Source organism: Melanotaenia boesemani, chromosome 4 (genome assembly GCF_017639745.1).
Source record: "Melanotaenia boesemani isolate fMelBoe1 chromosome 4, fMelBoe1.pri, whole genome shotgun sequence".
Classification (NCBI taxonomy): domain Eukaryota; kingdom Metazoa; phylum Chordata; class Actinopteri; order Atheriniformes; family Melanotaeniidae; genus Melanotaenia; species Melanotaenia boesemani.
Window position 1 is genome coordinate 31,094,838 of NC_055685.1, and position 13,244 is coordinate 31,108,081.

The 13,244-nt window shown below is 41.4% G+C and overlaps 1 protein-coding gene across 1 annotated transcript in view; it reads left to right on the plus strand.

Moving 5' to 3' along the window:
* Positions 1-11,365, plus strand: part of bcl11ab (BAF chromatin remodeling complex subunit BCL11A b) — a 35,498-nt gene extending 24,133 nt beyond the window's left edge. Inside the window, exon 3 of the mRNA XM_041984151.1 lies at positions 5,986-11,365. Within this exon, the coding sequence (XP_041840085.1) occupies positions 5,986-7,973 (1,988 nt within the window). The 3' untranslated portion in view covers positions 7,974-11,365. The remainder of the gene's footprint in view (positions 1-5,985) is intronic.
* The last annotated feature ends 1,879 nt before the right edge of the window (positions 11,366-13,244 follow it).

A 13,244-nucleotide genomic window follows, 5' to 3' on the forward strand; every position in this document is an offset into this window, starting at 1 on the left:
ATTTTATAATAAGTTCCATCTTTCATATTTTCTAGTTCTTCATATTGCTTTGTAAAACTGATGTTTATCAGAGCTGTGTGCCTACTTCAGATTTTAGTAGCTGTTTTTTGTGTAGTGTTTGGAATTTTCTGTCCATCTCCCTGCATGTCAAGAAGGGGAAAGAGGAGAGGTCAGATACAGGGCCTTGTATGCTTCGGTGAAGCTGATTCGCGTCCTGGCAAATGGTATGCAGGCTCATAACGCGCTCCACTCGTCCAATAGCCAGGGACGAAACAGTTTTGACAGTGTCGAATGCCCTGCCCTGGGGGCCTTATCATCCTTCGCCGCTTGCTGATCTCCCTCCCCTGTTTCTCTTCTCCTGATGCTATCTATCTGGAGATTTATGCAGAAATGTGCAGCTTGTCGACCTCCCTGGTTCCCCTCCATCCTTTCTGCAGGGACGGCAGCCTGTCATAAGCTGAGCTATGCAGAGATAGCAAAGCTCAGGCTGCTGGCCTCATGTCGTATGGAGGCTATCTTGTCACAGCATTTCAAAGCAGGGCGACACACTCATCTGAATGTTGTAGGCTATATTTTCATGCTAAAGAAGCCAAAAATGTTCATGTATTTCATTCTATTCTGCTGCATTGCATTATTTAAAATTAGATTGGTCTATATTCCTTATTTGCATATTTCACTCTGTTCTCCTCCCCCGAAGCTGCAAGTTATTGAGACATATCTTTTCTTTGACAGAACACTTTTCACATTTCCCCTCTGAAGTACTCAGAGACTTGTCGCCCATCTGGGATATTGCCTGAGTCCAAAAATACTCCTGCTTGATTAAGTCTTCTTATGTACCTGGATATGTGTGCTTAAAGTGACACTCAGCAGTTTGCAGCTACTTTGATTCCACTATTTCATTTAATTCCTTGTCCACCGAGCATTGGCTTTTGTTGATGGTGGTTTGATCCTGTGAAGCAGATCCCAGCTCGGTAAATAATCTCTGTGGACACTTACATAAGCGATGGTTCATTTAATTAGACTGGTTAAGCTTAGAAGCCCAGAGGTCTTTTCACCGTACCATTAGCGCTAGGATGAGAAACAATAGAGTACGGCCTCCCACTGTCGCTGGTAAGCAGAGAGCAAATAATGATCTGCATCAGAGACACGGCTGGCACAGCCTATTATAAAGCCTGCTGGACGCGAGCCGCACCCAAGCACGAAGCTGTCCAGCTGGGTTTAGTCAGGATTGATGAATGAATGGATAGAATGATAGATGAAGAAAGAGAGATGGACTCATGGCTAGATAGCCTCGGTGCATGGTCAGTTCAAACACAGTTCAAATGAAAAGAGATCAAAGGAAGTAAGGTCATGGAAGAAAACAGTGCAGAGCATTGCTAATTCCAAAATGATTGTGGCAAGTGCTTTTACATACAAATTTCCAAGCAAACAGACACACATCACACATGCATTTATGTGGTCATACAAGCTAACAGAAATGCTAACTTTCAGAATGACATCTTTATGAAAGTTCTGAACACAGTTTATTATTTGTGGGGAATGCATTCACTGGTGTCTGTGTTGCTCTCCTGGTTTCTACTCAGTTTTATGTTTTCTATTATTAGCTTTCAGGAGAAACAGACTGGGAAAGGAATGGTAAGAAGTATGAAACTCTGACTGGAGAGATCCATAGTCAGGAGTATACTTTCTACTGGGCACACGCCCTCAAAGACCACTATGCATCATTATCATAAAATCAGCCTTCCTTTGCTTATTCATGTCATCCAGGCTTTTCTCTCCAAATCTACTGCATCTGTCTTAACTTGATCTTTTGATTTCAGATTCCTTCTGTGTCTCTCAATTTTTCATTCAGTTGTTTTTTTTTTTTTTGGTAAATCATTTCATGGTCAGCAGTTAGCTTTTCCAGCTCCAGCAGTGTTTGGCTACCTTTCTGTTTTATAAACTTTTTCCTGCATCCGGTTTTATCTCAGGCACAAGTGTTGGTCAAATATTTTCCTTCAGTCCAGTTGATCATTGCACCACAACAAGCCTGGCCATGACAAAGAAGTGAAACCTGTTTATGGCACAGAAACAGATAACCAGATAGAGATATTGAAGTAAGGAGCAAGGTCAAGCAGCACGAACAGAACCTGGGAGACAAAATTGCTTAGAGATAATGAGACAGCCCATACTTCTATTTCTCTTTAAAGCTGATGATAATTTTTACAGTCCTTTCGTTAACTCTGTTTATTTTCATCCTTCAGCAGAAAGTCATTTCCATGAGAATGGATGTACAGAAGGTGTGCAGTAAAAAAAAAAAGAAAAAAGCTCTTATGTGAGTCACTGCTGCTCCCCCGTCTTTTCCCTCAACCTCTCCTCTCCTACTTCACCCTGCACCCCTGTCCAATGCCTGACTGTGAATACCCTAATGACATAAACAGAGTAGTAATCACATTAACGGCAGTTACGGCTGAGGCACATTTAAGAGGCACCGTATTGACAACCCTCCATCTTCCCAAAGCACTCACTCCAACACCTATAAACATTTATGAATATTAGCAAAGACCTGCTATTAGCATAATCACTTTTCAGGTGTGTGAGTGCTCTCTCAAGCCATGGTGGCTGATAACTTTGGGAAATGGCCGTGACATGTTGTGTCCCCTGTGTCTTTTGCCTCTGTGCTTTCCTCTTCCTCCTCTTCTTCTTTTTGGAAGCTCCGTGAGCTAATCCTGTTAGCTCATTGCTCCATTAGCTAAATGACCAATATCAGTGAAAGCTGCATGGTTGCATCAGGACAGCCTGAGCCCACTATCAGGGTTGGTCAAGGACAAAACAAACCAAAAAAAAAAAAAAAAAAAAGAGGTCAAGTCAACTCAGCCGACTTTTAACTCATAGAAAGTTTAAGGATGTACGTCTTTGGGTAGTATCAGCTTTCTTCACACCATTATCTTGTCAACTATCACCTTGATTTTTTTGTGTTTGCTGCCATATTTTGGTTGATGATTTATAGAGGAACTGGGTGATATGGCTACGCTGGGCATGTGTGTGGTGATTGTGAGACTGGTTTGGGGTTTGGCTCACTAACAATAGTACAGTCTGCATGAGTTAAGTGTACACCTCAGTCACTTAAACAGTGCATTGTTTTATCTCATCACTGTTTTCTGGGTATGAGGTTCCTTTGATTGCTATATAAGGTGCCATAATTTCTTGTTTTTCCTTGAATTTGGCTTTTCCATGAGCCATAGAATTTATTCTCTGAAAACAAAGCACTGTTTGCTACCAACACCATAATCACCTCCTCACACTTTGTTAAAAAGACTCGCAAAAACCCTGCACTTTTACTTTTCTATGTCCCTCCTCTCAGGTTCTTCATATTGTTTTTCTCTATTGTTCTTTTACTTCTTCACTCCTTTCTGTGCTTTTTCAGTTCTCTTTTACACTTTCTGTCCTCACTGCTCCATAGACCTTTCTTTCAGCCCCTGCCATGAAATGGCAGCTAAGGGGTTGTCAGTGTGGTTTCTCCTCTCTGCTGATCCTATTTCAAAGGGACCTGGAGATCCAGCATTAGCCCCAGCTCTCTTGCTCTCCAACCCTAACTCGCCACAGACTTTATGTTACTAGAAGGAGAGAAACAGACTGAGCGAGTGGGAGCTCTCTTTTATTCCATTAGAGGACAGACTTGTTTGTAAGATCATCCTTCCTCCCTCGCAGTTCTGTGCTCCTCCATACTGAAAATAATAAAAAAAAAAAACATCAAACGCCTTGTCAAAATGTCTTTTATCCTTTTGAATAACTGTCCTTCCATCCCTTTGAGGATGGCTATTATAGACAATAGTGGGCTTATTTTCATATCTTCTCTGCCATCGTTGAGAATTTGGGTATGTGCTGCTTTGGCTTGCTGATGCCCATCAATGTGTCCACTGCCTGCATGCAAATAATTATTATCACTGTTTTTGGAATGAGCACAGTTTTGTCAAAAGTGATTGCATTGCTCAAAATATGTTAGATTTGCCACAAAGAAATTAATTCACTACTGTCTTTGAAAGTGTTGTGCTGCTGCTGTTGTGTCCTTCACAAATGTTATGGCTTGTCATTAGGAATGTCCCCTTCACGCCACACTTCTTACCCCCCCAACTCCCCGCCTCTTTTAGGATTCCTCAGCGGCTTCATTCTTCTGACAGATGCGACACTCTGGCAAACCCACTCCCTCATCTTCCTCTCTTGTCCTTCACAATAACAGAAAAAATGCATCAATTTTCTTCCTCAAGCATATATGCTCTCTGCTAGCACATTAGGCTGTGGTGGAGGATGTGTATAGGCTCCAAATCAAAGAAAAGTGTACAGGAGAGCCCAGGTTATTGCAAACCGTTTTACGAGTGATATGGGGCTTTCTACTTTAAGCCATAAAAACACTCATATAATCAGGAAACATGCATAGAGCCAAAGCCAATGTAATGGGCACATTTTATTTGTGCTTATGAGAGAGGGAGCAAAAATGTGTATGGGCAAATGGCTTTTTTATGATGGAAAAATTCCATAGTGGGTCAGAGCCCCTTGCAGGTGGCAGCAATTAACTGTAATTTTTGCAGATTGTAATGATCCATAATTTACCATTATACCCCCTTCCAACTCTTTTCAGTCAAGAGAAAAAGGTTTGCTTGGAGGTTTGATTAGGTGCACATTTTATTCTGTGTTCTGGTCTTTAAGTGAGAATGTTCAGAGGGGGGCATGGTATCCGTGGACACATGAGATAGAAAGTAGAATCATATAACACAAAACTCTTCCCTCTCATCCACAACATCCCTTTCTTTTCTCAGCAGCAGTTCTCTTCTTCTGGCCCTTTGTCTCTCAGCCACAGCAGGCTTAAAACATGCAAGACTGTCCATCCACCATCTTAGGATTTGCTCATAGTCGATCGTGCATCCATAGCCTATCTTCCCCTCTCCCTTGTTCTCCTTCTCTAGAACAGTATGGCCATGGTTTTTGGGTTCAGTGTCTGAAAATAACTTTTGAAAAATGCCCTCCAGTGAAAAAAGAAAAGGAAAAATAGAGGAAAGGATAAGAAAGGCAAAAGATGAAAGATGGAGCACATTTGCAAGTAGCGGATGCCTCTTATTTTGCATAACTCTCACTTCTGCTTTCCCCTTCTTCTTTTCTTTTCACCTGAAAGGATTTAAATAAATCCATAAAGCATGAAATATCAGAAATAGAAAAGTAATGCATGAAATGCATTTTCATAGGAGCCTCCCCACCCACACACAAACACACATCGAGTTTTCTTTTTTTCTTTCAGTTTTGCTGGGAATGTGTGTTTTTGGTGATAAATGCTGGTGCAATTTATTAACATGTGACTCCTTATTTGTAGTCAGTGTTAATATGCAGCATCCGATACATGTCCTACTTTAGCCTGCTAATTCTGTAAACAAGGTATTGGAGGGGAGATGAGTGTGTTTAACGAGATTAGGCGTGCATTGTCAGGCAAATCTCAGGTCAGTGTACAAGTGCTATTGAAAGTCAATTACAGTTTGAATTATTCCTATGCCTTCTCAGCTATATAAATTGTGTATTTGCGGTCTGAATATCCCTTCTCGCTGTTTTTTTTTAATGGTAAAAAAATGAAAGAAAAATTTTTTTTATTTGCATTTTGTTTTATTTAATCTAATTTTACTGGACTATTTCTAGATATTTTCCCAATTTTTGTTATTTGGGCCAAAGGTAAAAGGTAATATAATTAATATCTATCATGACAAGAATATTAGAAAATAAATAAATAAATAAATAAAAGCAAAGCTCAAAAAGAAAAAAAGTAAAATTTCATTTAGTCATAAATTCTGTCATTGGTTTTCAGTAACAGTATATTGCCATTTTAATCCTTTAAGTGTCATGTTTTTTCCTTTTTATGATTCTGTAAATATGTTGTCATTTTAGTCAGATAATCAGGTTACTTAATTGTTATTTGATGGATCAATGAATTTAGTTTCTCTGTGTATCTTTTTTTTTTGTCAGATAAAGATGAGCCCAGCAGTTACACCTGCACGACGTGCAAACAGCCCTTCACCAGTGCCTGGTTCCTGCTCCAGCATGCCCAGAACACCCATGGCTTCCGCATCTATCTGGAGAGTGAACCCGGCAGCCCTCTTACCCCCCGCGTGGCTGCGGCTCCTGGGATGGGGGGTGATTGTGCCTCCTCCCAGCCTCCCCTGCATGCTGTCCACCTGGCTGATGGCAGCCCATACAGCCTACTGAGAATGCCAGGCTCTGGATCTGGCCGGGATTCAGCGTCCACGCCTCGTGAAGGCCGTTATCCCCGAACTCCCCCTCTGTTCAGCCCACCACCACGCCACCACCTCAGTCCAGATGACCTGGCCTTGGCAACCCACCATCCCAGCGCCTTTGACAGAGTGATGAGGCTGAACTCTGTGCCATTAGAACCCCCTCAGAGTATGGACTTCTCTAGACGTCTACGTGAGCTGGCCGGCAATGCCACTGGAGGCTCCCCGCCTCTCTCCCCCAACAGACCCACCCCTATGCAACGTCTGCTGCAGCCATTCCAGCCTGGTTCCAAGGCTCCATTTTCAGCCACTCCTCCCCTCTCTACTTCTCAGTCTCCCTCGGGCTCACACTCCACACCTAATCCTGTATCCAATACAGTCCAACCAAGCACTCCTCTGAAAGCAAAATCTTGTGAGTTCTGTGGGAAGACCTTCAAGTTCCAGAGCAACCTTATTGTACACCGGCGTAGCCACACAGGTGAAAAGCCATTCAAATGTCACCTCTGTAACCATGCATGCACACAGGCCAGCAAACTAAAACGCCACATGAAGACGCATTGTCAGAACAAGTCTTCTGCACTCAATGCCAAGTCGGACGATGGCCTCTCGACTGCCAGCTCACCTGAACCTGGTACCAGTGAGCTGATGGGCAGCGCCACAGATGCTCTAAAGTCAGTGGTGGCTAAGTTCCAGAGTGACAACAACGGCCTTTTGCCTGAAAATGGAGAAGATGAGGATGAGGAGGAGGAGGAGGAGGAGGAGGAGGAAGAAGAGGAGGAAGAAGATGAGGAAGAAGAAGAGGAGGAGGAAGGAGAGGAGGAGGAAATTGAAAGTAAGGCAGGAGTTAAAGGAGAGAGAGGGGATGACTATCGTTTTAGTCTTCGACTAGAAGGGGCCCGCCACCACCAGAACAGCGAGGCCCTCCACCCGCACCGTCGGAGCATGTCCCGGGAACCTGTTGATGATGACTCAGCTGTGGAGTTAGACCGGGCAGAAGATGGAACCACCACTACCATTAATGGTCTGGGACCTTTATCCAATGACAGCCTGTCCAGGAAGCTGTTAGGTGGGAGGGTTAGTCCTGGCTCCATCAGCCCCCTGTCCAAACGAATAAAGGTGGAAAAGGACCTTGACCCTCCCACACCCACTATCCCAAACACGGAAAATGTCTACTCTCAGTGGCTAGCTGGCTACGCTGCCTCCCGGCAACTCAAGGACCCCTTCATCAGCTTCACAGGTGGGGACTCTAGACAATCGCCCTTCGCCTCTTCATCCGAGCACTCGTCAGAAAACGGCAGCTTGCGCTTCTCCACTCCACCTGGGGAGCTTGATGGTGAGCGGGCCACTTCAGGACGCAGTGGCACCGGCAGTGGGGCCAGCACTCCCCACGGTGGCAGTGGGAATGGCAGGCCAAGCTCCAAAGATGGCCGCCGCAGTGACACTTGTGAGTTTTGTGGTAAGGTGTTCAAGAACTGCAGCAACTTGACGGTGCACCGACGCAGTCACACCGGAGAGCGGCCGTACAAATGTGAGCTGTGCAGCTATGCGTGTGCTCAGAGCTCAAAACTCACCCGCCATATGAAGACCCACGGACAGATGGGCAAAGACGTGTATAAATGTGAAATCTGCCACATGCCTTTTAGTGTATACAGCACTCTAGAGAAACACATGAAGAAGTGGCACAGTGACCGCCCTCTGGCTAATGACATTAAAACTGAGTAGGCAAAGAGCAGCTCTCTCTCAGCTCCCCTGGCTTAAAAGCAACGCTGGCTAACTAGCCGAAAAGTGAGGGGAAAAGACACCAGGGTCAGACACCAGAACACAGTGCAGCCCTGCTCTCATCCCCTTCTGAAAAAAGCTGGATGCATGATCCATCATAGGGCAATACTATTGCATCAAAACTTTTTGAGCCTTTCTATTGTGCAATAATTTACACGTTTTGTATTTTTTGTAACTGGACAGCATGCTTGGTGTGTTTTGGCTACGTAGAAAGAAAATTGTCCTCGGCTGGTGGGTTTGGTTATACATGCGTCGCTGTTGATACTTTTAATTTCCTCAACATGATTAAAAAAAGAAGAAGAAAAAAAAATTGGTTTGAAAACCCAAGCTGCATACAGTACATGCTGTTTTACATATCATGTACAGTTTTGTGTTCAAACATAACAGACGGTGTCATATTGTCAAAACATCAAGTCAAGCAGGGTCAAATATAAAACTGATCTTTGTGAAAGATTTTCCATGCAACAATGATATAGATATATATATAAATTGGACTGCCTATGAAATTCTAGGCACTATAGCGCCATTAAATATTTCTTTTACAAACAACAATGAAATTAATAACATGGTGTGAAATGACAACAAAGAGTGCCTTGTATATTTTACCTGCATTAGTTAATCCTCCTTTTTGCTATAAGCTTGGAGTTTCAGCTGTAAAAGATTACAGGACATTTTTGTGCATACGTGGAATAAGCAGGTCCTTGCATCAAGCACCTGCATGACCCTGTTGTTTTTGGGCTTAGCAGAGTATAGGCAACCGGCTGAAACAAAGGTATAAACAAACAAGAAAAAAAAGGCTTTTATGTATATCTCTGGTAAATTGTGTATTTGCCTGACTCATGCATAATGATATTTTCACAATGACATTTCTGTTTACTGGCATGCTACATGCTGAAAAGGGGTGTAGATTTTTTTTTTAGGTACAACTGAGACGGTACTCCGACGAGTTGTTTAAACCAACATAAAGCTCTTAATTTTCCTGAGTGTTTATTTTCTTTGAAAATAAAAAGAGAAAGAAAAAAGGTTGCAGGTGTTATTTTGTAAGTAGCACAGAATCATGCTTCTTCTGTGTCAGCCATGCAGGTGGTAAATCCAGCCGTCACTTGAAGACCACACAGTGAGATTTTAGGTGAGGGTTTGGGTAAGTGGGCATAGGAGCCTAAGGGTAGTTAAGGGTCAACATGGTGAGCGGGTTTAGCAGGTGTCTCTACAATTCAAAATTTAAAGTCCTTAGAGTGATATTTCTCTCGATTTTAGAAACCCTGACATAATCTGAAAGCTGTTTTTATTAAGTCTTATTACAAACTGCCTAAAATTAAAAGATGTAAATCATGAATCTGAATATAGCAAATGACCCCTTACAGACTAGTTTTAAATAAAAAGCTTCTGGTTTTGTGTACATGCTCTAGACCTCATTGTGGTAGCTGTATTTTTTTTTTAACTCCATCCCCTGTCATTGTTGATTATATAGCACTTGTCACTCTGCCTTGGATTCTGTATCTGTCTCTCTAATCGGAGGTACAGTTGGTTGAGTATAAAATGAGAACCAGATTTCAGATCTGGGACTACCTACGTGCACTGTTCAATTTTCCCAGTTTACAGTCGGGCGCTCAAGGGAAAACTTGCTCCTATGCTGACAGATTAGCGTGGTGTCATTGCTTTGCAGTAAAAAGAAAATTATATTAAAAAAAAAAAAAAAAAAAAAGAGTTGAACTAGAAACTGTTGCCAGCCATGTCTCCTTCTGAGAACTAAACATTAGTTTGGCTCTTGAAGCTATCAATGCAGGAATCGCCATAGAAACATCTTGTTTCAAACCAATTATAGAATTATACTGTTTAGTACAGACAAATTCTACAAATTTCATTTTAAAAGATAAGTAAAATGTGTTTTTTATGTAACACGTCAATATCTTAAGGGGAGATCTTTATTTAAATGTTCATTTTTTTTTTAATTTTATTTTGTTTTATTTTTTTATTGTTTATTGTTTATTCTCTTTTCTGTCTTGGTGCTGTCCAGGACTCGATCACTATGTAATGAACTGTAATGAACATGTCTCTCATCTTTTTTGCCTTTACTATACACAAGTCTTCAGGTTGAACAAAAATGTGCATTGAGGGAGAGATTTATGATATATAAATATATAGAGAGAACTTAAAACACATAGGAAAATGCACACTTGTATGTTCCTATGCTCAAAACACATTTATGGTCTACTTTTTTCCTGTATTTAGAATGGTATTTTAAATTAATGTTCACTTAGTGTAGGCACTTATAGTATTTATGTTGAAGCCTGTATTTTTAACTGTTTTGCCTGTACTCTTTAAAGGTTTCAATGTACTCTTTTTTTCTGTAGTGAAAAAAAAACCCCAACAAGCTGCCACCGTATATTTTCTTAATTTGGCAGGATAATATAGTGTGAATAATTTGTATGCTTGAAAATAAGTATGTTTTTTTGAAAAATAAAAAGCTGTGGTGTGTTCCTCAAAGGGTGAGAGGTCATATGATGGCCTTTTCAGGCAGTCCCGCTGGAGTGACCACGACGAGGTAAAAACAGGTGGTTGTACATATCTTTTTAGTTTGTTTTATATATTTTTCTCTCCTGCCATTTTATATGCAGTAATACAAGCTATTGTTGGGTTTTCTTGGTAGCCAACTTTTTACTGTTCTTGATCATGTACCACCTGATAACATTCCAGCTGTTTTTTGAAAAAGACATTTTGTCATATGCAATCAGAACAACATCAACCTGGGACAACTTTTTATTATTATTATAATTTCATTGTCAAAATCATCCATGGTGCTTTGTAATTTCAATATGGTACATCTCATATGCAAGGCATATTCTTAAGAAAAAAAAAATAATGTAAAGAATTGTTTGGTACATGTTATCACGCTGACGGTACTGAGGTCCATTTAAGCTTTCAGGCAGATTTCATCCTGTGTTCTGTACTTAGTCTCAAGCTATTTGCTCTGAACTGAACTTGAAGTTGACCTATGGCATGGGTTGACATTATTTATTACGACTATACACACATATACACACGCACACACACACATGCTCTGTTCAGAACAGAGTCACAGCAAATCAAATCAGTTCAGTTTTCTCCCACCTGAAGAATTGTGAAGGCTTAATTTCTCTGTTTGATGACCAAAGGTCATTGACCAACACTTATGAGTTTTTTTTTTTTTATTTTATTTTTTGCTCGCTTACAGGTTTGTTGTTATGTTTCAGTTTTGGAGATGCCACTCTATTTTCAGCTGTTGTCTGCATTATTCTCTTCACTCAGCCATTTTGTCTTGAAAAAAAATAAAAAGTATTACATACATATCTGAATTTGATGCTTTTCTCTTTATTTTAATCTGGGTACTCGCTTTAAAGTTTAGATACTGTAAGAGGCTAATCTGTTCAGAAATAAAGCAAAGCACACACACTTAAACAATTTTATTTATTCTACATTGTACATGAGTCACTGTTTGTTTGAACCAGTCACAGGGGTGGAGGTTCAGCATCATATCTGTGCTCTGTGACCATGTCAGGGCAGCAAAGCATCTGTGTTATATTTGCTGCAAACCCCCATGTCCTGTCCCTCTGCCTGTCTTCCCACTCATCTCTTTTTCCTATCATACCTTTAGCTCTTTTTGTGTATATTTTTCTCCCTTGTGTGTATAGCTTTTTTTCATGGAACTGTATCTAACTTCATGTGTCCTCCTATGTCCCAGTCTCTCTCCTTTTTTTTTTTTTCTTCTGACCGCTCCCCTCCGTGTTTCCTACTATTCCTGCTGAGACACTGGAGAGCAATGTGACAGGCTAATCGCTCTCCTTGTCCGAGCCCAAAGCTGTTTGTCTTGCAGGACCAGATTAAAGTTCACAGATAGAGAGAGGTTCCTGCTTAGGCCAGGTGTTGACAGTTGAGATAAAGCAGAGTCACAAGGAAGTGGTGCTGGTTGGATGGATGTTGGGGAGGGGGGAATTGTTAGCCTGCATATTTTCTTGCACATATACACTGTGGTAATCTTTAGGAGGATTGTTGCCCCTGCTTACTTGTTCAAGATCACCCAAGTTCAATGTCAAGAGAACAACAATACTCTGGCCCGCAAATCCTGCCACCAATCAAACCATGCATAGCAGACATACTTTTCCCATAGCAGACTCCCAACCCTTGCCTACCATCCTGTCTCACTCCTCCTCCCCCCTCCTTGTGAGGCATATGTATGTCCTTAACTTGTGAAAGAAATAGCTGCGGCTATTTAAGTGAAAAAGTTATCAGAGTTTATCATGTATAGAATAATACCAGTGGTCTTCTTTGCATTATTTTAAACGTGAAATGTGTTTTTTGATTTGCTAAACAACATACTAGTGAAAAAAAGTGTTTTCTGTTATTCATGTTTCTGATTAGTCTTAGAAAAATACACTGGGCTATTGGAAGCAAGGGCTTAGTTCATTATGCTCATTAAAACTAGTTTACAAAAACTCTTGAAGAGATGAAGATTACAACCTGTTCTTCTCTCTTTCTCCAACATCTTCAGTTTTTCTTTGGACCCCGATGTGTGTAGCAGGGGAGACCTCCTAGGTATAGCTTAAGAAATCCTGTCCAGGAGAGAGCACTTTGAATTGACTCTGTAATCCTCCTAATATACCACTCCTCCCTGTCTGCTGCTGTCCCTATTCATCTTCCTTGCTCTTTCTTTAAGATGCTTCCGTCTGCTTCTTGCTTCATATCTCTTCTATCCGTTCTTTGCACTCTTTCATTCCCCTTTTTTTGTCCATTTCTCTTCCTTTCATTCTTGCCTTAGTTTCAGGCTAATTTCATTTGTCTCAAGCTAACCTCACTAGTGTCAGCGAGTAGGGGAAGCCTGAAGAACAGAGATGGAGAGGCAGACTGCAGCTGTGCTGCGATGTGGTGAAGAGGGGGCCTTGTCCAGGCTCCTTGGAACAATATAAAAGCACTAATCACCCAGGACAGCTGACACCCAGTACCTCACACATATACTCACTGTATTTTAGACACACTCACACATACACAAAGATCTGAGGATTGCCACTACAGGGTTCTGCCCAGACAAGAATTGTAGGTCTGGCCCTGCTAGAAAACAAAGTCTGTGTTTTGTCTATAGGCAGTGATGCTTTAGGGCTGAAAGTGCTCCCTCGCAAACATGGACATCTCAACTGTACAATGGACATTAATGGAGCACACACATAAAAACTTAAAAGG